General features: G+C 38.8%; 1 protein-coding gene across 3 annotated transcripts in view; it reads right to left on the bottom strand.

Annotated features, from left to right (window-relative positions):
• EHF (ETS homologous factor) overlaps nucleotides 1-22,268 on the bottom strand; it is a 34,286-nt gene extending 12,018 nt beyond the window's left edge. For 2 of the 3 annotated variants that reach the window (XM_087745936.1, XM_087745935.1), the window contains exons 1-5: nucleotides 22,136-22,268; nucleotides 21,012-21,051; nucleotides 3,785-3,884; nucleotides 1,059-1,304; nucleotides 697-756 (exon numbers count right to left, since the gene is read on the bottom strand). In XM_087745936.1, the coding sequence (XP_087602062.1) occupies nucleotides 697-756; nucleotides 1,059-1,304; nucleotides 3,785-3,884; nucleotides 21,012-21,032 (427 nt within the window). In that variant the 5' untranslated portion in view covers nucleotides 21,033-21,051; nucleotides 22,136-22,268. The remainder of the gene's footprint in view (nucleotides 1-696; nucleotides 757-1,058; nucleotides 1,305-3,784; nucleotides 3,885-21,011; nucleotides 21,052-22,135) is intronic. The other variant, XM_009464029.2, reaches the window with a different exon arrangement.
• Nucleotides 22,269-26,131: the final 3,863 nt, after the last annotated feature.

Here is a 26,131-nt window from a genome sequence, read left to right as displayed (position 1 = left end):
AGAGAGTGTTTGGATACAGACAGAGGCACTCTGGCAAAGGAACCAGGAAAATAATCATGCCTGAAGAGGAGGATTGAACTGAGCTGAAGTTCTTTTCTTGGTGAAACAAAGTCCTGGGAGGAAAGGGATCTAGCTATGAACATACTGTAAAAAAAGACTGCCACAGGAAAAATCCAGATTTGGTCAAACCAAAATACTACCTGAATTTCAGTTTCATTGAAACTTGTGAAGAAATAGAAATGTAACATTTTTTTCTCTCAAAGTTGTTTTGTCTGGAAATTTCCTCATGTTTCAAACATTAACTGCACTTCACAACAAAATATTTTCTCTCTCTTTTTTTTTAAACTGAGAATACTGTGAAAATAGTTGTTTTGAAATCTGCTGAATGAAGCATAGAATGAAGTCCTCTACAAAGCTGCACTCGTTAAACACTGCAAACTATTCCAAGTCTGAACATCAGTATGGACTGCTGATACTGCAGAGCTCTCCCAGGAAAAGTGGCCACATGCAACCTAAGATAAGTGGTATTACCCAAAACTTGAAAAAGTAGACATTGACTGATATTTGTGTTACTTCTTTTATTCTTCATGATACACTTTCCATGTTATTTAATGCCATTTTGATATCTCTCTCTTGGAATGGACAATTTTCCCTTTTTGTCATCATCAAAAGACAAGTTACTCAACTGTAACTCACCTGTTTGCTCTGTCTTCACAATGACATTATGAGAGTGGTACATGTCACTTCCGCACTGGCCTGCAAGAAAGCATATGACAGATAGAACATATGACAACAAGCACAGAAGAATCAAATGTAACTGCTACAGCTGAGCCAGAGGGCTAATTTTGGAGTGGGAAACATACCCTTTCCCCTGGTCCTTCAGACTTCTGCCTTATGTCATATCTAAGCAATTTAGCAATACTGTGAATGAGGTATAAACAGTATAGCAAACATAGCAAATGAGATCTGCCAGGCAGGTCTCTGGGGAGTGTAAGCGGCTTCTGAAGACCCCAGAATTCAGACCACTGTACGTGTGTCTCTGCCTAATATCTATTTACCATTCCATTTTAGGTGCTGAAGGTTGCTGTAAAGCAGTTGCCCTGCTGTCCCAGCTGCCTGAGTGAATTCCTGCAGACTCATACTGCACAGATGTTCCCCATTGATATCAAACTCCTGGAAGGGTATGCAGTTGGCATCGAGTTGGTTGGTATCAAGGAGATGCTGCAGCCACTCCCAGACTTGAAACTTAGTCCAGTACTGTGGGTGTATTTCGTGCCACTGAGTTCCATAGAAGCTGCTGGACACTGGAAAAGAAAATAGGTATTCACTGTCTCTGTTAGTACCACAGGATTATGTCAACGACAAGAAAGGTCTATAGCTAAATTGCATGCTCTGGAAGTCCACAGATCTAGATTCTTTTCTCGGTCCTTAACACTAGCTCAGTAGCTATTGCTGGAGAAGGCTTTGTTATATTTTTGCCTCAGTTTTCCAATTAAAAACTGGTAATTATTACATGGCACCTCTCTTGGAAGATCGAGTATGTAGGAATTAATTTATTAATGTTTGCTAAATACACCAAAATTCTTTGATAGAAGATATCTTACAGAAGTACTGTTGAAAAGGTGTGTTGATCCTTGCATGGGAAAATAATTTTAGTGCATCAGAAAATGATGGAAAAGCCTTGCAAAATTCTCATAATGTCACATGGAAATTTTCTTTGAATGAAGATTTAATAAGGACTGAATATGAATTGTGGGGTTCAATCAAAGAACCATAAAAGCCAAGGCACTCTCATATTGCTCCATGGTAAAAGTCTATGAGTATGGCTCACAGCTTCATGATAGAGCTCACGTTCTGATGAGTGCATGTTATTTCTGTAGTCACGTAAGATGATTTCTGAATGCAATTGTAAAACTAATTTTTAGTTATGGAAGATGCCTAATTTTCTTGTTAGGATGTCTGAATCTTTTCTTGGCAATCTTTTAAACTGCTCTCAGTTGTATGTCATTACACAACAATAATTGTCGTGTGCAAATGAAAAAAATTGTTTGTGGGGATAAGGCAGGACTGCTTTGGTCTGCCTTCACAGAAGGGCTGGCAAAAGGAGTTCAGTGCAATTTATTCCTTGGGAAAATAGGACAATGGAGTACGCTAGTGGCGTGATAAAATGCTCACAAGTGCATGAAGGGTTTAAGGATGAGAGATTGCAGAGGTGGTTGAATTATGGCAGCAGGAAAGGCTGCCATGGTCTAGATTTACAGTAACCCCACTCCGGGATGTGGCATTAGTTCATTCTCAGTCTCCCCAAGAAAAAGATTACCCACACAGCTGTGAGAAATACTGACAACTGCGGATATTGCTAGAGGACCACAAACAACAGAGTTTGCACATTTTAGGAAATCACCCTCCCTCAGGTCCCACTAGACCTCAGGTCTCTTTGGTCAAGATACAGTGCACAATGCTAGTTTCCAGGTAAACACAAAAAAAACCCACAGTTACTTAGGTTTCTTTATCAATACTGGCCAACAAGGTCTGTGTCAGTAACAGGGAGTTTGCAGGACTGTTTCTCATCCTCCTGTTGAAGGATTTGGGGAATGAGTGTGGAAATTATTAGGAGTCTGGTATGTCAGAGAATAAAGGTTTGATGGAGCTGTCAAGTATTCCCTGAAAAAGAGGTTGATGTATTCCCATCACTTCAGAAGGGTAAAGGAATTTCAGAGGCCACTAGACTCCTAATGTAAATGGAGAGCCTTTAGTGAAAGGAAAGAGTAGCTAGGTAAAAGGAAGTGGTGAATGATTGTAGAGGCTGGTCTGAGCTTTTGGCTTCCTGTCCCTCTAAAACTTAAGTGAATCCTGAGGGGTTTCACAGTGGAAACATGAAAATAGACCCCATTGTTTGCCTTCACGAAATCCTGTGCAAAGTAAAACTCACCCAGGACTTTTTTCCCCATGAATTTGTTACAGATAGGTCAGCACATTTATTAAGTGCACACTTATGTATTCCTGTGTATTTAGAAATTACACATAAAAAAGAACAAGAGTTCCATTGAGTGGAAACTTTAATTGTAAGTTTTGTTGCAGCATTATTTGGATTAGAAGGACAACTGCAGTATATGTTTGTCTGCTTAGATTTTGAGGTTTGCTCATCGACTGAGTGATGAAAAGAATTTAAAAATTATATCAAACTCTCTCTATATAGATATATGTCTATATCTATATTTTTATATTGAGAGAGAACATATATGAACACATTTTTTATATATACAGCCATATAATCAGAAAACAGTAAGGAAAAAAAAAGTTCTCAGATCACAAGCTATCTAGCGTTCTAATGCCGGTCTAATTAGAAAGCTATCTAGTAATTTGAGCTGAAAAAGCAAATACAGTAAAGGAGCAAAAAGACTATTCCCCTGGAAAACCGGAGGGGTGGTTAGCATTGAAAAGTAATGTTGGTTCAGAGAAGGCATGAGGGGTAAAGGTAAGGGAGAAAGAATTCTGGACTGAGGAGAGGGAACTTTTGGCACTTTCAATACCACTAAATTAATTTTAAGAAAAAGAATCAGTAAGGAAATAAACCATAAACTGGTTACTTTCAGAAACCTAGTGTTGTGAGTTCAGCTTTTTACAAATAAAGTAACAAATGGAAATTTTTCTTACCAGAAGTGAACTCCAGTAAATTAATGTTACTGAAAAATAATACTTGTGGATACTTAAAGGTGTAGTAGCTCATTCCTCCCTGCGTCCCCCCCAAAAACATGGCTCAGAACTGTTGAATTCCTCCTACCATTGCATGTAGAATATCCATCTGTCCAGGAAGGCTGCTGGTGGAGTAGATTGCTGCTGGAATTGATACTCATTCTGCCAGCTCCTTCCAAAATCATGATCTGTAAGTGAATTGAACAGCTTGCTTAGTGAGCGGTGTCTAGTCCAAGCGGTAAATGGCAAAAAAAAATAATCCTCCAAAGGTGAAATGAGGAAGCCAATTCCATTTGTAGAAGATACAACTGAAAGCAAGAACATGTTGCCACAACCCCTTTTCCACTGCCACAAAATCTCCTTATGATAAACATTACCATGATTAATTTGCATATGCAAGAAGCAAGTTTCTACAGTTGCCCATCCATAAATGAATAATCTGTAATCATAAATGAAGCCGAATGAAAAGACAAGGCAGAGCAATACAGGAAAACTGCCAAGCTTTGAGAAATGAAATACTAAATAAAAAACTTTTTTTTTTTTCCTAATTTAGACAGAAATGTGGTTTAAACATGCTTTTCTTTTTTTTTAGGAGAGAGAAAAGACTTTTCAATAACTGCAAATGAAACTATACAGTTGACAACAACCCATGTTCAGAAACTTCCTCACACAGAAAGACCCACATGTTAATGATACAGGGAGGTAACATTACAGGCAATATCTTGTCAGCTGACCCAGTTTCTTATCTGATCTGTGTCAGCAGTGTCCATAACACTTCTCAGTAACAAATATCACAGATATCATTTCAAGCCACAGAAGAATCAGACAGTCAAAGGTCTTGTAAAAGAGACAGCCATCATTGTAACAGAAACAGCATTTTGGAGTGACACTACCCCCAAGACAGCATTCCCTCTTTTAAGTGACATAAACTTTCCTTTCCATCTTAGCATTAGCACCAAGAGTAAAACTGTCCTTTATTTTATTTATACTTTAATAAAAATCACATGCTTAATCTTTCCAGTGAAGATGTACACAATTCCCCAATTACAGGTATTCTTGATATTTTACATTATCTTTCAGTGGTTTGAAGTTGCAAAGTTTAAAAAGATACATTATAACCACAGACATTCTTCAAGAGTTTGGGAAAGTAATTTGTTAAATATTACAAAGGCTTCAGATTGTTATTTTTACATAAATACATACAAAAAAACCCCACAAAACAAAAAAAAAAACAAAATACTCTAAATTGAAAGCCACAAACTCTGGAAAAATGAAACCTTAGACATCAGGATGGCATGTACATGCAGCTAGACTTCACTCTGGAATTAAAAAGAGGATGAAATACAAAATGGATTTGTGAAAGCTAAAGTCACTGGTCTTGGCTCTTTACCCACTGAGGCCAATGAGAAAACTTCCATTGAGAGCATAGCTTGACCCCCTTCAAGCTCATACCAGCAACCTTTTTGGTAGAAGAAAAGGAGTCAATAGAAACAGTCACAACTTTGGTTTTAAAGAATAGCCTGAAAATGACCTGGGTTGGTATCTTCCTCTGTAATTTAAAATAAAGTATGTAACTTTTTAAAGTTACAAGTGTCTCTCTCTTCCCCCCCCCCGCCCCGCTACCCCCCCCCCCCCCCCCCATATTTAGAGAGGGAGAGAGCAACTTTACTAATAATTGCTTAAAAAGCCAAAGTTTATCACAGGGAATGGTGCTTTCCAGTATAACCTGGCTCAGGGCCTTTTTTTGTAGCTGTACAGAACAGCAAAATCAAACCGTGCCTGTTTTAACAGTTGCTTTCCACCATTAATTCTAGCCAATCTGTGGCTCAGTGATCACCAGCAAGGAGAATTTAATTTCTCAAAGCAGGTATGTGGGGGTATAAAATATTAACAATTAAGAGAGAGACCTATTGTCCTACTCTGGCCAAATAAAAGATGACTGTCATATCAGTCAGTAAATTTATACAAGTGAGAAGAGAAGACATTTTGTAGTCCCATGTTAAAGCCAAGCGACTTAGTATTGGGAGGGAGAAAGTGTGAGGAAGCATTTAAGTTTATTATACTGATTATAAGAATGTTCAGCATATAACATGAATATAATTTATCTTATACACTTGATATATGAGAACTTTTAAGCAATAATGCATGTTTGACAGCCAATACATGCACTTCGAAGATTGTACAGGTTGATGATATATCAAGTTATTTATTTAACTTGAGTTTTAATCATTTAAGACAATTAGATATGAATGAATGAAGTATTAATCAAAAAGACCTTATTACAGTATCAAATAGAGGTGAGGCAGAATACCAGCTATTCTGGGAAAACTATAAAACTTGAGGATTAGCAAAACACTGTTAGGAACTTAGTTTGGTAAATTAACTTCTTTTTAAAAAATTACAGTATGCACTTAATATTGAATTTCAACTTTTTGATCTGAAGTCACATTTTCAGAAGTCATCTCAGAATTTCAGGTACTGTCTTGTGTAACTTCTGAAGTTTCTGGAATTCTAAATAATTTTCATGCCTGATACTTGTGCAAATAAAAATGTGTCTGGGAAAATATGTGCATATGAACTGAAATGATTTCTGTGTTCAAGCTCCTGTATAATTTTGCCCTGAAAATTCAGTTCAAGTAAACTCTCATTTTCCCTTCTTTATAACTAATCAGGTGATTTTCCAAACCAAAAGATCCTATGACACTTTGATTCAGCAACTGAAGCTATGGATAGTTAAATAAGCCAAATCATGTGTATTGCATAGTCGTTCCACTCCAGCAGTAACCAAAACCAGTGCATGCTAGAGATCTGAGAAGAAGCAGCTCTGACAGCCTTTTCCCTAGATTCGGATTTCAGTTATTTTCCTTTAAAATCTTCTTCCCCGTCACAGTCCAGCAGACAATTCCTCTCCACAGTATCCCTAAACAACATTAATACTATTTTCAGGCAATATACATGGAACTTGCTTTATAAATTAATCAATCAATACATCCTGTTTTTGAAAGCTATATAAGTTATCTCAATGAGAATAACTTAATTAATTTCCAATATCACCTGTGGGAACAATTGTGCATGAGAGGAAGAATTTTTAATATATTAATCACAGGAACAGGACTGCATTTAGCTTTAACCCAAACTTTCTCAAAGTTCTGTGTATTGTTTAAGGTACAGGGTTTTTTGTGACTTGAAAATTGTCAAGTCACCTCCTTTATCTTAATGCAAGGGTGTTCTTTCTTTGGAAATCATTCTAGCACTTTGTTCAGGGTGAGTATAAAATCCCACTAACATAACTTCCACACCTTTGTTTGGAAGTGTACAGCATCATGCTCAAAACTATTTTCCCTATGAAAACTAAACTGTGATTTTTCTCCTTTTCACCCTGTATATGCTTTTCTTTGATACAAGTTCATGGCAGATTTATGCTTATAGCAGTGTCTTATCCCATACTTGGAAAGATTTTGAGTCAGGATATTGGAAGGGGCGTGCTCTTCATTAGTTTAGGGCCAAATCCACAAATCTCCCTTGTGTACAGACAAACCTGGTTAAAGGGTGTGAAGCCTGAAGGGGAAGGACACATAATATGTTCAGTTTTCTTTTTATCATATGCCATGTATCAAAGCGAATGATGGAACTAATGAAGCCTGGTTTCCTATGAATGTGTATATTGTGGTTGGATTCTCTAGTGTCTAGTAAGATGTGAGCGCCGATTGAAGTTTTTCCCACGGTTGGGGCATTCATAATATCTCATTGTCTCAAAGGAGTGAGCACAAGCTTCACTCTTTCTTTCAGATGGAGTACTAATAGATTTTCCTCCTGTACTTGGCAGCCAGTTTTCATTAATCCTGTAAGAACTTCATATCTTTGAGACTACTACCCCATATCAAATTTAATTAAAATTAGCGATGGGAACTCAAAGATTGTTACAGGCCAAATGCAAAAGCCAACACACAGACAGAATAACCACAAAAACCTCATTTCCTCAGGAAACCACGTTAAAAAGGGATTTTAGCTGAGCTGAGATTTTGGAAAACAATATAAAGATCTTGGGATCTATCTCTGTACTAAGACATGGTACATTATAAATGAAAGCACACATGAAATATCATGTGTGTATAGGCACACATATTTATATACACATATATACACACATATGGCTGTGTGTGTGTACATTTCAGGTATCTGTACACATTTCCATTCTTTTCCACTGAAGAGGAGCCATCTCTAAAGTATAATGTTATAACACTACTATGAACATTGCACAGTTATGTGAGGAAGCAAATAACACTTTACTCAGTCAGCAAGGTTAAATGTAGTTGTGCACTGGTGTTCAGCAACATTTTTTCAAGAGAGAGTCCTATGAGAAGGGATGAATGCATCCAAAAAAAAAAAAATCTTTCGCCTACATTCAATATAACGGGTGCTACTCAAAGACCAATCCCTGAAGGCCTGTCTTAGTGAAAGGCCTCACTGGAGTCAGGAGGAGCTTTGACTGAGCCACAATCCAGCAACTTGGCAGTAACAGGAGGCCATTTGCTCTGTTCTTCTTGTCTTCCTTGACCACCTGACCACTCTGAGTAAACAGCGGTAATGGAAAGAGCAAGGAGCCATGGCCTGCCCATGGAGAAAATCCAGCATTGCAGAAAAACATATTTACAAATCCTTGAACCTTGAACACTGTATAGTGCACTCTATGCAAATTATTTTATTGCACTACAGGTGTGCTTTGAAAATAAATTACTCTGATCCTTATTTTAACATTCATCCCAATGAGTCTTAACATCCAGATAATGAGTTTCTCCTTTCTTTGAACCAGAATCTTTCAAGAACATCTCATATTAAATGACAGCAAAATGCTGAACACAGCATGAAAGGTGAATAAGCAGTACAGAGGAAATGAATGAATCCTAAAGTACTATAACCAGAGTGATTGTTCTGACATTGATTTGTGCGGTTGCTTATGTTACAACACCAAACTGAACTAAAGGTCTCCTAAATTAAAAATATGAGCAACTATGGAGGTCATAAGGGAAGGGGGCCTACAGCCTTCTGGTTTGTAAAGCTATGCACTCTATGCAAAACACAAAAAAAGATGTCTAAGGGAAAACTGACTGAAACTATTAAACTGTGACTCCACCCATAAGCTATGCAAAGTTTAAGAGTGACTTCTAGCTGAGACAAACTCAGTGCAGCTCTTTCTGGCCTGTCCTAAAGGGTGGACCTCTTTTGGGATATTTACCTATGGGATCCTTCCCCATTTTACCCCTTTTTACCATCATGGATGAACTTCAAATGTGGATTTCACCTGGGCCTATTTTGTTTGAAGTATGTTATGTACACAGTGAAGACACAATCCCTGCTTTTCAGGGCTTGGAGCTTATGGAACAAGTATCTACAGAGTATGTTAAATATTTTAGATCATTACTGCACCTTAGATTACAGTCAAGCACTTAAACAGCAGTCTAAAATAAATGATACCGGGTTATAACTGCAGCTGCAGAAGAACAGAATCTGGATTTTAATCTTTTTCTTGAAAAATCAAAAGGCAACAAAGTGGGCTGAGTTTTCAAGACACCAGAAATAAAGGACATGTACAACAAAGCAGGTGGACCTGCTTTACACATATGGTTACTTCAGAAACATAAAGGCATTGTACTTGTAATGTATATGATCAATTAGCTGCTTTGCATTCCAACCACCTATTTTGCATCTCCAGTGGTGGTAAGGGCAGGCACAAACTGAATATATGAATGTTGAGAGCCTGTTTGCATGTTACCGTGAGCTTTGGGTTTTCTGGTTTTGTTTTTTTTTTCCCCTCTCATTTAATGTGTATTTCTACCAGGGCTCCAGGGTCTTATTCTGAGCCAATGTGCCTACACATACAGTTATGGCTGACCCTAAGATTGCCCTGTGATCTCTATCTGTCTATTTTGCAAAGGCCTCAGGTTAAGCCTTGGTGTCTGTACCAAACTCCCAGATAAGATATCATTACTGTCACAGCTCACTTTCAGATATGACCTTTTCTGCAGTGTGTTAGGATCTCTTCTGGCCATGTAGATCCACATATAGCCATCACACACTTCCTTGTTTCCATCTCTTTGTTTTAGTGCCTAAAAAGCAGAGAGAAGCCCCAAAAGAAACAACTCATCTGCAGGCTGATTCCCAGCAGGGATCCACTTCACAACAAAAAGCTCAACTTTGGACCACTTTGCTACGACCCACAAGGTACCATTCAGATGACAGCCTATGCAGGTTGGCCTGACTGATGATAATCTGAAGACTCAGCACTAGTACCATTGTAAACATGCCCCATAAAAATTTGTTTCCAAACTCTTTGAAAGCATTGAAGAAAGTTCATATGAAAAAGCACTATGATCACACTTAATATTTGTTGTATAACGTACTGAGTGTTGGATGCATTTCATTTTTAGTCCATCATATGTACCTTCGGGCCACAGTAACAAAATGTGTTCACTGAATCACATTGTGAATGTGAAGTTCAAGGAATCATTTTTATAAGAAAAATTTCTAAATAATCTCCAAAACTCTTTGTATTCAGGATTCTGGTTTGGGGCTTTGGGGCCAATATTTTCCCCTTCCCTCTCTGAACTGCACATTCTTATGCTTCTATATTTTTGGTGTATACAGCTGTGGTTCATATGCATAAACCCACCTTTGCATGTGCAAAGCTGACTCTTGGTGAGCTTTCAGAGATTACATTGAGACCTTGATCATTTACTGTTGTGGGCTTTTGGAAAGGAAGAGTTGGGTTTATTCTTTTGTTTTCTTTGAACCTTGTATATTAAATGTATACATGAAGGTAAACGGAAAGACCAGAAAAAGGAAGATGAACAGAAAAGGAACATTTAACATTTACCTACATTACAGATAGGATCATGATAAACAAAATCAAATAAAGCTTGATTGGAATCTTTTATTACTAAAGATCTGATTTTCATGATGCACTACAAGGCAACTTTTGTAAGAGATATGCGGTGGTTGTTTTAACATGTTCATATAGATGCTTCAAAATCTTGCATATATATTTTAACTAAAGAGAAGCTTGGGTAGAAAAGTTAGAATCTAGATCTGTATCTGAGCTATCCCTCCGCTCCAGGGTTTGGTTCTTATCTCTCTTTTAATGATGTAATTTAAAGACAAAACCATAGTTCAGTTTCCTTTTTGGGAGAGAACAAAGTTCACTTTTTGAATGCAAAAAAAAAAAGAAAGAAAATTTACTTGATGATATGCAAAGCCTCATAGATTGTTTTTTCTCTGACCCCTTTTTTCCACAATCAAAAATCTTCATATGATCTGACTTCAATTTTCAAGGTATTCATTAGTATAATGAAAATAAAAGGGAGAATTTTAAAAGGGGTTTGTTTGTTTGTTTGTTTGTTTTTCTAAATCAGAAGCAAACAGAAGGCCAACTGTGAACAGGGAGTCCTCAAGGCATACATGTGTCTGACAGTGCTAACTGCCAAAGGTTGGTACTTCTGCAAATTTTACCCATAGTTATGCTACCTTAGCAGAGGAAACAGTGAACCCACCACTTAACAAGGATCCAGTGTTTGGCTAGATGTGCCTCTTCTTTCCATGTCACTAGTTTTTGAATATGAAAATAAGAATATCATCATTTATTTTACTGTCAAAAAGCTCATTCTTCTCTTGCAGAAGATCTGTGCACGGATCTGTATATTATTAGTGGAATTGCTAGTCACAGAGCTAAGACAAAAGTGAGTTAAGAAAAGGTTTTATTTCTTGTGATAAATGTTTGTGTCATTTTTGCATTAACATATGCTTAGAATGTTTGGAAGAAGTAGATACATTTGCTAAAAACTGACAAAAAAGCAGACTTTTTTCTTTTTTTATTCTTTGGAGTTGGTGCTGCAAAACATGGCTTTGACCGGCATATGGCACTCCTTTCATTACTGTCTGCACCACCTCAGCAAGTTCATGATAATTTGGGTCAGTCATTTTTTGCTGAATATTTAGAAGTAATTTGCCATAGATTCATCAGTGTAGCCTCAGGGATAGAGAGTCTTGGAAAACACAATAATAGGAGAATCTGCCTTTGCTCTTTATTCTTCTTTCAGCACTTAATACCACACCTCATGGAACAACTCTACACCTCCTTTCATGTTCTTCCTATCTCTCTGGTACATCCTTCCTCTAACCAGGAGCCAGCTCATCTCCCTAATCTCCTTTTGCTAAACACCTTTCTTTTGCTTACAATACACTAAATACACAAATGGCCAAAAAGCACTCTAGATACCCCTGTAGCTTGACAAGCCATATGTCTATAATTAGGCAAGAACCTCATCAGCTAACAAAATATTACCATCGTGTTCTAACACCTTCTCTTTTGCCCTTGGCTCTGGTTCCCCAACCACTTCCCTTTACCTTCCACAACAACTTCTCTTTGCATTGCATTAAAGACTAACAGCATATTGAGGGAACTGCTTTCCATACTGCTAATGTATCCTGTGTGACTGTTCAGTTATTAGTGAATAATGACAATAATAACAATAATAATTGTGTTTGTATTCATGTTTTGCTCTCATTAGGTGCTGAAGTGTTTCTGACATAACAGCCACTCAGATATAGACACTCTGACATATGCTGCTGCAGCAACCAGTATTTCAGGGAGAAGTTTATTTTAACCACTATCACCACCAGCGCTTCTCTTTTGTTATGGGACTAGTCTGGTTTTCAACAGTAACAACCACTAATTTGCCTACTTCCAAAATAGAAAGATCCTTTTTTTCTCTTTTCCTTTTTGTAAACTCTGTTTCATACATTTTGTTTTTATAATGGGCATCTGCTTGGAAACTGCAGGTTTCCTCTTTGGGGCTGGTTTCTGAGTGAGAACTAAACAGAATAAGGAACATGGGATGGAGACCAAAACCAGGAAAGTGTCTTGGAGAACATGCAAATTTTCTCATTGGGACTACTATTTTTTATATGAATTGATTCATTCAATCAACAAACTAATTGTGTTTCTTTGTTAAATACATGAGGGGCACAGTACAAATTAGCTAGGATGGGGAAGCTGGAAGTTGAGCATAAAGCATTTTGTCCTAAACTAGGTAGCTTGCTGGAGGACTAACCCACTCAATAGCAGTGTTCATACCTTATTACAACTCACTGCCTGACTGCCCGCTGCCCCACTGGAGACATAGCAGAGGCAGTGCAGGGCTCATGGTGGGAAGGATCATTCTGTGCAGCCGACAGGTAGGGTTTATATGGTTGACTATTAACTCCTCTGCCTGGGTCAGCCACGTTCCCTAGTGCCAAGCTGGGACTCGCAGATCCCACCTGCATGACAGTTCCAGCCAGGATGCCTGCTCCACCTGCATTCCTCTCTCTGCATTCCTCTCTCATGCTCTCCTGCATACCAAGTATCCCAAGGTGGGCAGCTGTTTGCAAAGGAAAATGTCCCCAAGCTGGCAGCTATCACTGAAATAGTTCAATGGAGCTCACTGACCCTGTTTCAGAAACCTGCTGTCATACCATTACTTTGACTGTCATTCAGGCTTGCATGTTTGTGTCTATTTAGTAACTATTTCTTTGGAGCCCAGCTATACCCACGCGGTTTCTTCATATTGTATTTGTTGTGTAAAGAATAAGAGATTGCAAGACCACTGCCCTGGCATCCCACTCCACTGGCTGCACAAGAGCTGTCTGCTTCACCCCTGGGTGTAGCAGCAGGTTCACTCGCCCCATGCACCCAGGACTTTGAGGAAGCCCTGAGCCTCCTGGAACCACATGGCACTGGGACAGTAGGTGACTTATATGCTGGGGCTCATTTATGCTCCCTGCCTTCATTAAAAGCAACCAGAAAATGGGGGGGGGGGGGGGGGGGGAATGAAGTTTCCTTACTCTGTAGCCACCTTCTATAGGTAAAGCAAGAAGCTGTGGGAAACAATGTCTCCCCACTTTTGTAAAAACTGAGAACAGCTTCCTCCTCTCTCCTGCCTGTGGTTATAAGAGCAACACTTCCATGGCATTGCTCCTTCTCACCTGGCACAGCAAGAGCTGCCCATCCTGTTTCCATTGATTTCTCCAGTGGTTGCGTTAAACAATACAATGGAGTATTTATGTGTCAGTGTTAGGAGCAGGTTATTAAATAAAACCCACCGTAAATAGAGCCGTTAATTCAGTTGCTGGCATGGCTCTCTGTTATCTTCTCAATACCTCCCAGAGGGTATTAGTGTTACCCTTTCATTTGAGTTGGCAGCAGAGTTATTTTTTTGCACCTGCTGGTCTACTCTGATAACAGCACAGGTCAGCTTTGATTTGTTGGAATATAAACAAAAGAGCAAAGCCAGGCATCTGCCTCAACAGCCTGGGCCGGTTTGACAATAGAGCTTTTCCCATTGGGTTTTGTACAAATGTACTCTTTCGTTTCTTACATGAACTCTCTCCTGCTTCATAAATAGTCCTTTGCTACAGTATAGCCTGGTGTCGGAGGAGAGCTCAATACCATACTTTTCCATCAACTGAAACCTCAACAGGTCAAAGTAACACACTGTTCTAAGATTTAAAGTCAGAAGAAGTGTCATACAAAACACATAAAGAAAAATCAGCTGAGACACAGTGGTTCGAAAATTAGCAGGAAAAAGCAATGAATTAAGTGTGAGCAGTAAAGGAACTTTCTTGAGAGAGAAAACCTGAAGCTCTGGGAGGGTTTGCTTTCCCATATGAACACACACCAACCTTTAATCTACTATTTAAAAAAAAAAGAAAATTAAAAAAATGAAGTCCATGAGAAGTAGCTACTCAGCTGGGAACAGGGCTACATTTAAGTTCTTCTGAAAATTAAGCTTGCAAGGCTCATCTACTGTAAAAACATCTGCAGTGATGGAAGAACTCCTGAAACACTGACAACCACAGAGCAGAAAAGGAAGAGTCCACACAGACAGTGGAGGCAGTAAATAGCACAAAGCACAGAAATGAAGGAAGGAACTATCATTACTTCCTTATTACAAGTAGGAAAACTGAGGCACAGAGCTGAAATGATTTGCTTAAGTCATATAACAAGTCAATGGACAAGTCAGTCCAACTCATATCTTCCAGCTCAAGCTCCATTGCTATCCATTGCATCACGTCTCCAGCAAAAATTTCAACATGCGGATGACTTAGGATGATTCTGGGTTTTTTGAGGGCAAAGAGAAGGTTTTAATAAGGGAAAGAATTTTCTATAAAAAAGAGACCTGTTCCGACTGAAACCAAGATTCTTCTATGCATTATGGCTATTATGTGCCTAGTAGAGATTTAAATGTTAAGTTAGCCCAACAATTAAATCTACATTTGAAGTATTAAATAAAAAAAAGTTGCCCTTGACCTATGTATGATCCTGAAAATGAGCTAAAAATTCCTAAGTAGAGCTATCTGAAATTCAAAGTTTCTGTTCTGTGGAACTGTGGCTATTTCAAGGCTTTTTTTTTCCTTCCTTTCTTTTCTTTTTTTAGTCACAATGAAAGAAAGGAATTTTAAAAATCAAGTTCCCTGGTAACAGAGAGGGAGGATCCCCATCCCAATCAACTGACATGGAAAAAACCTATATTCAAGTTGTCCAAGTAACAAAAGTGCAACTCAGCCTGTTATGTAGACTTGTTTGTAAAAGACAGAAAATGTCAAGTACCAAACTAAGATGTTACTGCAAACAGGCAGTAATGTCACCACAGAGCAACTGCACTAGAAGCAAAAAACTTGCCTAGCATGGCTGTTGTGCACATGGTCACCAGGGAACCCTCTGCAGAGCCTCACCACAGTAATCCTGAAATGCAGCCTCTGTGGACTACCAGATTTGACTGTCTCAAACGCTACCTAGAATGTGAAGTTTGCAATCCTGTTCCTCCTTTTTCACTGATCGCTGCAATTTGTTCTCTTCCTCCTTATTTCTTATATTTATCTTTTTAAGTTTTTGTTTTATTTTTTCCTCTCTCTTTCACTTTTTGCCTTCTGCTTAGTCATACTGGCTGACCTGGCCAAGGAAGCTTCTTTCAAACACCAACATAAGCCTGTAACCAGCAAAAGAGACAAAAACATCATCTTCAATTATCTATCTATGTCACAAGAGTGCCAGGTCTTACAGCAACTGTGCAGTTTGTGGCTGCTCTCTAGGATGGAGGTTGGAGGAGTCAGGAACAAGGGAAAAAAGCTCCCTTCCCTCAGTTCTTTTTGCTCCCCTGTACAGGTATGTATCTCACTTAGTCTTCAAGGTAGCTGGAACAGGTTCCATCAACAAAACCAATAAAAATAGTTCCAGACTATTTCAAACAACTCTTTTCTTCAAAAGGAGATTTATTACCATGCGAATACCAATTTCAACATTATTCTAGGGAAGGGAGAGTTAGCTGAGATCCTTGTAACAGCTATTTTCAGGTGCTGGGGAGTTTTTTCTTCTTTTCTTTTTGTCTTTAATGATTAAATCTTCCTAAGATTTTTAATATTGAAGATGTGTCATAGCATAAGGTAGGCTGATACCTTGGTTCTAAGTGACCCAAAGCCCTGTTAACTTTTCACACGTATAGTAGCACTGATTATGTTAACACCTTTGAGTCTGTGCATCTCTCCATTGTAGCAATGTTAGCATAGAAAAACCTGGCTGGTGCTAGAGCTGCAGGCCTGCTGCTCATAGTCTGGGGTTTGGGGAAGGGCAGCCCTGGGCATGCCAGCTTTCAGACCATGCACGTGTTTGTGCAAGAAAAACTACTGTGGCACGGGGCAAAAACAGCAGGTGTGGAAGCTGCAGACAGCTTGGGCTAGGGCTCTTGGCACGAGCAGCCAATCACTTGCTGCAGGACAATGCCAGTCAGCCATTTATACCTACCAACAAAATACACATATATACCTAGTACCAAATACAAATAGCTTTGAATTTTAAAGGATCAAATGAAGGAGTTATTCAGATTAGCAAACAAAATTGGTTGAAATTGGGGCAGATATTTGAATTCCTATTTTAAAAAAGTAAAGCAAGAAAGCCTGTGCAGGAGATAAGAGATGTGCATGTACTTAGTGCAGTATGTTTGTGTGAGTGCATGCATATTGGGAGCGGCTACAGACAAACTAAGAAAAACATACTGGATTGACTACAATTTGACTAGCATCCAAAAACATTTAATCATTCGAGATTTTAAAGAAGAAAGAGAAGTTTCTACTTGTTCTTACAAAGTATTACAGCCCCATTAAAAAAAGTCTTAGGGAGGGTAGGGATATCTACAAGTCACTAAACGAAGGAAAAAAAAAATCATTTTGTACATCCCGCTTTTGATAAGTCTGTAAGGACATCTTACTCATCTAATCACCTATTAATTCAGTCTTCTAAAACTTTTTCATCTTCCTCTGTCAGGGCAGCTCCCTGGGAATATTACAAGTCAAGTCTGTTTTATGTGATTAGTGTATTAGATCCCACTGCAAAAGAGATGAGAACAGCACCCTTGAATGTGTCAGAATTTGACTCCCTGATAAAGCCCCTCCATAGCCATGCCAATCCATGAAACAATTGCTTAACCAAGCATACTTTGAAAGTACATCATCAAGATGCAAACTTCTAAACTGTTGTGTAATAATAATTATATGTTTCAGTAAAAACCATTAAGAAAGTTTGGGGGTAATCATTATATCATGGACCTAGTCTGATTCCTGACCATAGCATCTTGGGCAGTTTTACACGGCTTCATTAATTATATAGCAATATAAATTAGTTACCTGCTCACTGCTAGATGAAAGAAAACCCAGAGTAGTTTTAAAAAAAACAAAACCAACTCTTCTGATGATGGCACTAGTAATTTGCACAATAGAGCATATTTTTACACATAGTTGCTTAATCCTTACAGGCTTGTAGGTGCTCAGGAGACTATTCTGGCTACATCTGATTGTGACCTGAGGAAATGTCTCAAGTGTTTGTGTCTGTATCCTTCCTCCATAATAGACAAGAACTTTTATTTTGTTCTACATGTTTGTAGATCCTTTAAGTAGAATGACTTTCTTTTTGCCACTGCAAAGCAATTCTCTTTTATTGCCCCATCTTACTGGTCTATAACCAGTGATTATCCAGCCCCAGCTAGCTGTTTTGTCTACTAGTTCTCATATTCTTTCCTGTGGAGCACATTTCACAAGATCAGCAGAGGAACAGGTAATGATAACCACGTGCGATGTCAGCTTTTGAAAAGGGAGCCTTTGAGGGCTCTTCCTCAGAAGGAAACAAGCAAAATGCCAAATGCCGGTTGATTGCTCCACTGGCTATGTGACTCCATGTTTACTCATTCTCACCCATCTATAGACCAATGACCAATGAATGTCCCAAGTATTTTCGGCATTCAGTGAGGGATTTGGTCCAGGCTGCACCCCCAGTAGAGCTCAAAGCAGCTCTCATACTAAGAAAGACTCTTGATGACTTCCACAGAAACCAAATTAGTCTGTACTTTTCCATACACCTGCTGTGTGAATAAACCCTTCTTTGCTTACTCTTTCTATTGGCAGTGTTATGAATTTCACCCTTACCAAGTTTGTACCCTTTCCTTGAAAACTTACTGAAATAAATCCTTGGTTCATCAGGGGCCAAAATACATGTAAGCTGCAGAGTGTGCCAAAGGCAGGGACAGGGAGAAAGAGAAGCAGACATTTGTGGTTAGGGATCTTGAAGCGCCCTTGAGCACTAGGCTGGATAAATGGCTGAGGCCAGGACACTGCTGAAGATGGTGTTGGACTTCACTGGTGCTCCCAAGGCACTTATTATTAGGAGGAAAACTCCATGAGTTTATGCTTGAAAGTTCAATAGTAACTAAGCTGTGAGACTGGGCAGAGGCTCTATTTCACTAAACATCACAAACTATGCAAGCTACAAAAATCGTTAGCATTTTGTTCATTTCCTCATGTACAGCAAAGCCTTTATATTTGGTTCTACCACATCCTAACATCATGTGTCATTAGCAATGACAACTGACAATTATGTTTGTGACCCTTTTCTTTTTATGTGCTGCTTGCCGCAGGAACACCTAGTCCTCAACAAGGATACCTACTTCACAACTGTAGGAAGGCTGATGAGAAAGAGAGCACTGCAAGACCACAGAAAATCCTATAAAGGGTGGTCACATTACCATCAGAATAAGAAGAGGTCATTCATCTCTATCATCAGTGCTTGGTCTCAGCACACTGACCAATTTTTAAGCTAGACAGGTCTGTCCTGTAGCACTCACTTTCCAACCTGACTCTCTGTACAGTAGGTCATTGCTTCAGTTCACAGAGATGGTATTAATTGTATTAGAGAAAGAGCTCGGACATGTGTGTGTAAATTGAATCTAAGCAAGTAAACAGCAAAACAGTCAGTAGAAAGTTTGCCTGGGAGAAGACTGAATGGTTTGGTCCTGAGACTAAGTTAGACACGTATAAAGAGCGTGTAAGGGGTGAACACGGGAAGGAAGGTGAGTGCCAATTCTGGAAGGGTATCATGGATCATGAACAGTTCTCTGAGTTCACTGAGGGAATAAAATCATTAATCTTCTTGAATTATACATAATTATTAATTTCTTCAGCAGGTGTAGAATTTCATCCTTGCAGGTTTTGGGTTTTTTTGGTGCAAATTTCTGTGGGACAGGCAACAGGCTAACATGTCAGTCCTGTCTGGACACAGACACACCTACAGAGATTCTCCTTTTTCTCTCTAATCTCTCTTCATCTGTGTCTCTGGATGACGTTTCCTTTTTAGTTTCATCTCTTTCCATTGCAATTTGTTACCTTGCACCTCCCAGACAGAACAAGTACTGATGTTAACAATAAAAATCATTGGGAATGAAAAAAAATTAAGGAAGTTCAGTAGGAGCTAGATGATTTAATTTTGTCTTTGTCCAGCTGTCCCATTGTCTGTTTCCACCACTGCTGAAAACTCACAACACCCTGAGAATATATGAAGTAATATAAAATTACTATGGCAATACCATGGTGTATTCTCCCAGGTGACAAGAGGGTAATAACGTCCCATGTTAAACAGACCTCATTCTATTACCTGATCTTACCACGACTGGGGTAATATGTACTGTTGTCACCCTACAAATTGCTGTGAAGGGCTACCTAATTTGTGCCAGGGCAAACAAAACATTACTCTGGTCTTATGCAAGATCCTTTACTCCTATGACTTGGGAAAAATACTTTGTTACCACCTTATAGGCTTTATAAATGACACTAGGACTAGGAAAAAATAAGAAAAAAAAAAAGGCAAGCAAACATCAACTCTACTAATGATAACCTTGTCTCTGCATGTAGGACCAATGCTTGAAGGTGAGAAGGGGGGTCTGGAGGACAACGAATTTAAGAAAGCCTTGGGCACACTTTATAAACCCCTGACCCTGAACTCCCAGTGTATTGACTCATACTACCTTTGTGTTTGGCACTGCTGTTCCTACAGCCTGTGTCCAGTCCTGACATCCAAATTTCACAGTAGATGGTGGAAAATTAGAGGGGACCATTGAAGTGATTAAAGGATGGAAAAGCTTACAGTGGAACAGGTTGAGGTCCTAGACGATTTCACTGTAGTGTAAGTTTTTCCATGAGAGGGAATAGCCTATGGAGCTTGGACTTCCGCAATTATCAAAGACTAGGCTAAGGAAGGACTTGTCCCCAGCTACCTACACAAGGAACAGAAATTTGCCACCCAGGGGAACTTCACACTAACCATCAAAAGACAACAAAATTAGGTGGCTGAATGTTGAAGCTAGACCACATTAGACTGAAAATGAGATAAAATATTTTTAAAGGAATGGTATTTAATTGCTGGGGCACATAAAAGCGTTCTGGTGAATTTCCCATTGTTGGACTTCTGGACCTTTTTTTTTCAAGATTGGAAGTTTTCTAGAAGATAAGCTCTACTTCAAGTCACTTAATCAAACTCCGAAAAATTCTGGGAAGTCCTATGTTGTTATCGCAACAATCACTTCTGGTTTTGAAAACTTCAAGGGCTGGGAATTAAACTGTCATTACTTGTGATATATGTTGGTGAAAGACCTTAATCCTGTTCTTTTTCAAATTTTAATTGCAACTGTTTTCTTTGGTTTCTGCATTTGTATTAAATATAAAACTTCTATATTTTCCAGCTCTGGTATTTTCCATGGTGCAAAACAGATGTCAGAAAATGGGCTTAAATTGCTACCTGCAAATTCGCTATCAAAACAAAACTTAAAGGAGTTCATTTATTTAAATTCCACTAAAGTTTTCACAACATACAGGAAATACTACTGCAAGATAGGTACATTTAACACAGTCCCATGTGTTAACTTAACACAAGTACAAATAAAATCACTAAAAGAAACTTTTACCTCAAGGTTCATTTCTGTCATTATGAACTGGTTTCATTGTCTAAAGAATAGGAAAAAAAGGATAGTTGGATGTACTTAAGAAGCAAAGGTGACTTATGATATTTTTAGGTGAAGTAATCCAAAAGCACATTACTAATAAAATTCAATAACTTTATAATCATATACCCAAGAGTATGTGCCTAAAACATCTCATATGGTGAAATGCAAACATTTATCATTAAGCCCATTACACATATTTTACAAAATCAACATAGAGTTTGAGCAACTTTTTCGTTACATTCATTTCTACCATTACTTGAACAGCTTTGGCTATACCTTAAGCGGCCAATTCTAATTCTATTCAAATAAAATTACCATTGGAAGAGAAACAAATTAAACAGGCAAAGACACTGCAGGCCTCTACTCACACTGTATTTACCTACCCAGTGCTTGAGCTGGGTTCTGTGCGGTGTTTTAGCTTAGAAGGGACTAAGATGTGCAGAATACCCCTCACCAAAGGAACTGACAATAAATTGCCTTGACAATGAAACCGAGTCTAATTATAAAGGTACTTTAGGTTTTTTTGTTATCAGCACAATCACCATCAACATCCTCATCACTAAAAGCAACAGAAACACTGTCATTGTAAAGCGTGTCCCAGTTCTGCGACACCAGCACTCTCAATGGTATTGAGAAGGTCCACTTTCTTGCCCCTTACCTTACTGAACAGATGACCACTCCGTGGACAAAAGCAGCAGATTTAGGACCCAGAATATTATTAGATACATCATAATAAAGAGGATCCTTAGTAAACTTTAAGTAATCCTGATGAAGCCACTGGCTCAGTTCAAAGTCAATGACATTCTGGGTAAGTAAAGGCAGCAGATCTGGCCCCAATTGAACGTAAACACAACAGAAATATTTAAACAGAAGTAAGATACAAATTCAAAATTGGAAAACAGAAATCTTTATTGTTACGTTAAAAAGCCGTTTGATCAAATGAGCTTAGCTGCTGTTCTGAAGTGGGAAGGGAGGTGCTCGGTAGGGTGGGCATGAGTCCAGTAGACACTTCTCTTTTTTTTATTTTCACTGCTTTTAATTTAAAGGAAGTATATTTAAAAAAAAAAATACCCCAAACACCTTACCTCATTTAGCTGCAGATTCTGGAGTGGAAATCCTTAACTGAGGCAATGGGAAAACTGTCTACAGAATAGTAGGTTGGGTAAACACAGGTACTAGGTTGTGTCTCCTAAAGACTGCCAGGAGTGAAGATAAATGGATGTGATATTAATTTTAAAACATTTTGCTGAACACTCAGGCAGCCAATAGGGAAATTCCTTAGGTCACTTCCTGTTCATTTGATTGGGTCTGCAACAACAACAACCAAGATGAGGTTGGGAGCATTTGCATAAGGCCAGCTCAGTCCTCGGTATTCAAAGAGAACAGGTCTAACCGGGTTACACGCGTGGCTCCAGAACAAAAGAAAAACCTGGTAATGGATGAGGGATTGATTTCTTTGTAGTTGTTTTTTTAAGACCATCCCTTTTTTTTTTAATGGAGGTTATTTCAGGTAGATAGGGAGATTATAATTAGAATGAGAAGAAATGTAAAGCTGGAATGTCCTAAATTATAATTAGTGTGGAAATAACATTAGGAGACGCACGGTATGGTATAACCCTATGCTGGCAGGGAGGTGGACTGGGTGAGCCAATATCATGGGCTCAATTCTTTCTTTTCATACCTTCAGCATCATGCAAAATGCATGAATCTGCAGAAAGGGAAGTCTCTTGGTATTCCAGCTTCTCTGGGTATGTGAGAGAACGTAAAAACAAAATGAGGAAAAAAATAATCACTGTACATGTATATAGGGTTGAGTATGAAAGCTCAGCTACGTGCAGGTTAGCAGGGCAGAAAATCAGCAGATGAGTGCTCAGTTTTATATTTCTCTGCTTTTAACCTTTCTGATTCTGAAGGTTAAGATCAGCAAGGGAAAGCTAAAACTTTTCTTAAGGCACCTACTCTACAGCCAATGGAAGTCAGGCAAAATATTTTTGCTTGTTCTTCTGAGCCATGGCCTGGGCATTGCATTAGAGGCCTTTCTCTAATTCAGTCATCAGTTCAACTGTCACCTAGGGTGAAGAGCAAGGAAAAGCTCTTTCCTCATGGAAGCTCTGTGCCTGCAAGACAGTTCTAAGTGAGTCCAAAGTTTTCCTTGACCATGTGTGAGTTACCCCTCCAGCTTGCAACCATGAATCTGAGCAGGAAACGAGGTGCCTAAATGAAATTATGAACCCTTATCCGTCTCTCATTATTTCACTAGTCAGAAAAGGCATCTAACATGAAAACAGCTAAAAATGTAACGTAGGAAGGTTTAGAGGTTTCATTAATTTGTACGCATAAAACACAAGAAGTGCTGAATATTATTATACAGCGACTGTTTAGTGGTCTCTGTGAAGTGAATTTTCCAGTCTTTGTTCACTGTTAGTTCCAGGGCTCATCATAAATCTCCCTTCCAACAGATGCTGACAAGCATTCTCAGTGCTAGATTTGCCAAGCACAGGGAATGAATTGTCCTTCAACATCGAGATATACTATTAATTATTAATCAAGGCTTATTGTAGGTGAAACATTTCATACATGTTATTTATGCTGAACCTGATTTCAAGATAAATAGTGGATCTCAGACTCAAGGAATGTCACCTTTGTTCCTATCATCCACACTAATACCAACTACATTAAAAGCTGAGTTGCTGTTGTTCACACAGATAAGGTGCACCTGTGTACAACTGTTACTTGGGAAGATCCAATCATTTTTCACCTAGGTTATTGCCAAGTTTCATGGCTGCTCACCTTGATTTTCACCTATCAAAGAAAGTTGTCCTTGAGGAAGAAGGAAGGCTGTAAATGTCCATCTTGGAGAGCGGTATTGTCTTGTAGTTATGACACCAAGGGTTAAGGATGCCACTGAAAACAGCTATGCAACTGTTTGGAATTTTCATAAGTAGGTCTAGTACCTATAAGATTTCTCTAAGCATTCATGTGACCGAGTCTAAGTATTTGCATACCAGTTCATGTCTTGGTGACTATTTATACTAAAGCTTTCATCATCAAAATAATGTCTTATCATCATATCAGCATGAATGATCCAGAGCAGGAGAACAGGAACAAGCTAAGTAGCAAGCAAGAGAAAGCAATAAAGAGCACTTCCCTTCCCAGGAAGGACATCTTTAACAAGGAACCCACTTCTTATATCGTCTCACTGAGCTAAACATGGGAGATTAAAGAGTCACACTAAAATACATCTCATCTGTATGCTGCAGAAGCATCACAGGAGGATGTGACCACTGTAACTCAACATAGCTAGGGAAATCAGACTTTTCCTACTGCTAGAAAGGACAACAATAAAAGCAGCAGAAATTTGGTTCACATATGATACTTAGACTAGTGTGTCACTTTCTGTTTGTGTGGCTGTAAGCCTTTTCTGTCTCAGCTCCCAAGGGCAGAGACAGCTCTGGTGGCTAAGACCCAGAATACTTTCAGACAGACAAAAAAGCACCAACAGGTCTGGACGAGGTGAGGCTAACTTGGCTGGCACATCAGCATGCATTATTTAGTACTGTGCTATTTTCAAAGGGAGGGTGCCACATAGGGTGGTGGCTCCTTAAATTTACTGCCCTGCCTGGCCAGCTATGCTGCCCCCATGCTCCCAAGTATGCTTATTGACACTTACATGTGGTTCAGCACAGAGAGGATTACAGGTGGCTTTTGGAGGCAGTCAGACCTTTCCCTCTGCATATCCTTCTCCAGCACTGCAGCCACAAAATTAACATGATTTTGGTCCCCATACAATTCTAGGTAGCAGAGAAAACATTAAAACCTCTATAATTAGGAGCTAGGAGGCCACATTCACAGTATGGCAGAAATGTCAGTGCAGATTCCCAGAATTAATTTAATTATAGCCATCAAGCATCGAGGAAATTATCTAAATCTGCCTAGATTCTTAAATTGCCATCTGTTATTGTAGTGGCTGACACCTGATGAAAACAGAGAATAAATGTATGGTAATGTCTACTTTTCCATTAATATTAATCTCTGCTTCATTTGTTAAATTCCAGTGGAATATCAAAAGAAGAGTGTAATAGGCTGATATGTAGGTTAGACATGCCAAGTAATCAGAGAATTCAGGGTATGATGTTCCTGCCTCTATTCTGTTGCAGCAAAATCAGAAGAGATTCATAAAGTTTGCTGTAAAATAATACACTTCTTTCTGTGAAAACATCACTAAAGAAGTCAGAAGGAGCAGGATGGATGCTATTTCCAAACTGTGTTCGATGTTATAGGCAAGCATCACCTATTACTAAGGTTGCCCATTACTTAGGCTTGCAAGACCTTGTAATTTTTTCTTTACAGTTTGCCAAATTCTAGCCCTTAGCTGTTTGGCTAAATTGAAATTTTCCATAATGGGCATTTGCTTTGCAACAAAATTTTTGCCAATAAATTAAAAAAGACAGGGGAAAAATTGCTGTTCTTTGTATTCATAGTAAAAAATATTCCTGCTTTTTCTTTGGAAAGCTCAGGAACATTTATGTTTGAAGCCAGGACTGATTACAATGGGCTGTTGAGTTAAGGGTGTGCTATTTACCATTCCCAGTACAATCCAACCAAAATTAGCCAGTTTAAAGCTCATTGACAAATCACAGTCCACATAATGGATTCCATGATGAGAAGCTGCATTCCCTGCAGCTTCCCTCTGCACTGAGCGTTCTCTACTTCCTCGCTTCACAGGGCTTTCCCAGCAGGTAATAAAGGCTATTCCTGTGCATCCACCCTCCTGAAATGGCAATTTTTCCAGTGAGTCTCCACTTGGCCCAGCAGCTACTCTCAGTAAAACTGGCAGACGGCCTGTACAGGGGATCAAAAGGTTTCATTCATGGGCTTAACCTACAGGATACCGAATGTGAAACACCTATCTCTGCACATAACTTATTCAAAACCTAGAAACCATACACAAGAAAGCGAACTAGAACATTATTAACATTGTGACTAGTTAGGAGGTACTGCACTTAAAACACAGACCAGATGGTACTCATTTGAAGAGTAACTAGCCAATACTATGATTGAGGGAGTGGCCCTGAACTGTG

This window comes from Nipponia nippon, unplaced genomic scaffold, assembly GCF_047370975.1.
Source record: "Nipponia nippon isolate SJK-2023a ecotype South Korea unplaced genomic scaffold, ASM4737097v1 scaffold_10, whole genome shotgun sequence".
Lineage (NCBI taxonomy): Eukaryota > Metazoa > Chordata > Aves > Pelecaniformes > Threskiornithidae > Nipponia > Nipponia nippon.
Note: the sequence above shows the minus strand (reverse complement) of the source record. Positions and strands in the feature narration are given on the sequence as shown.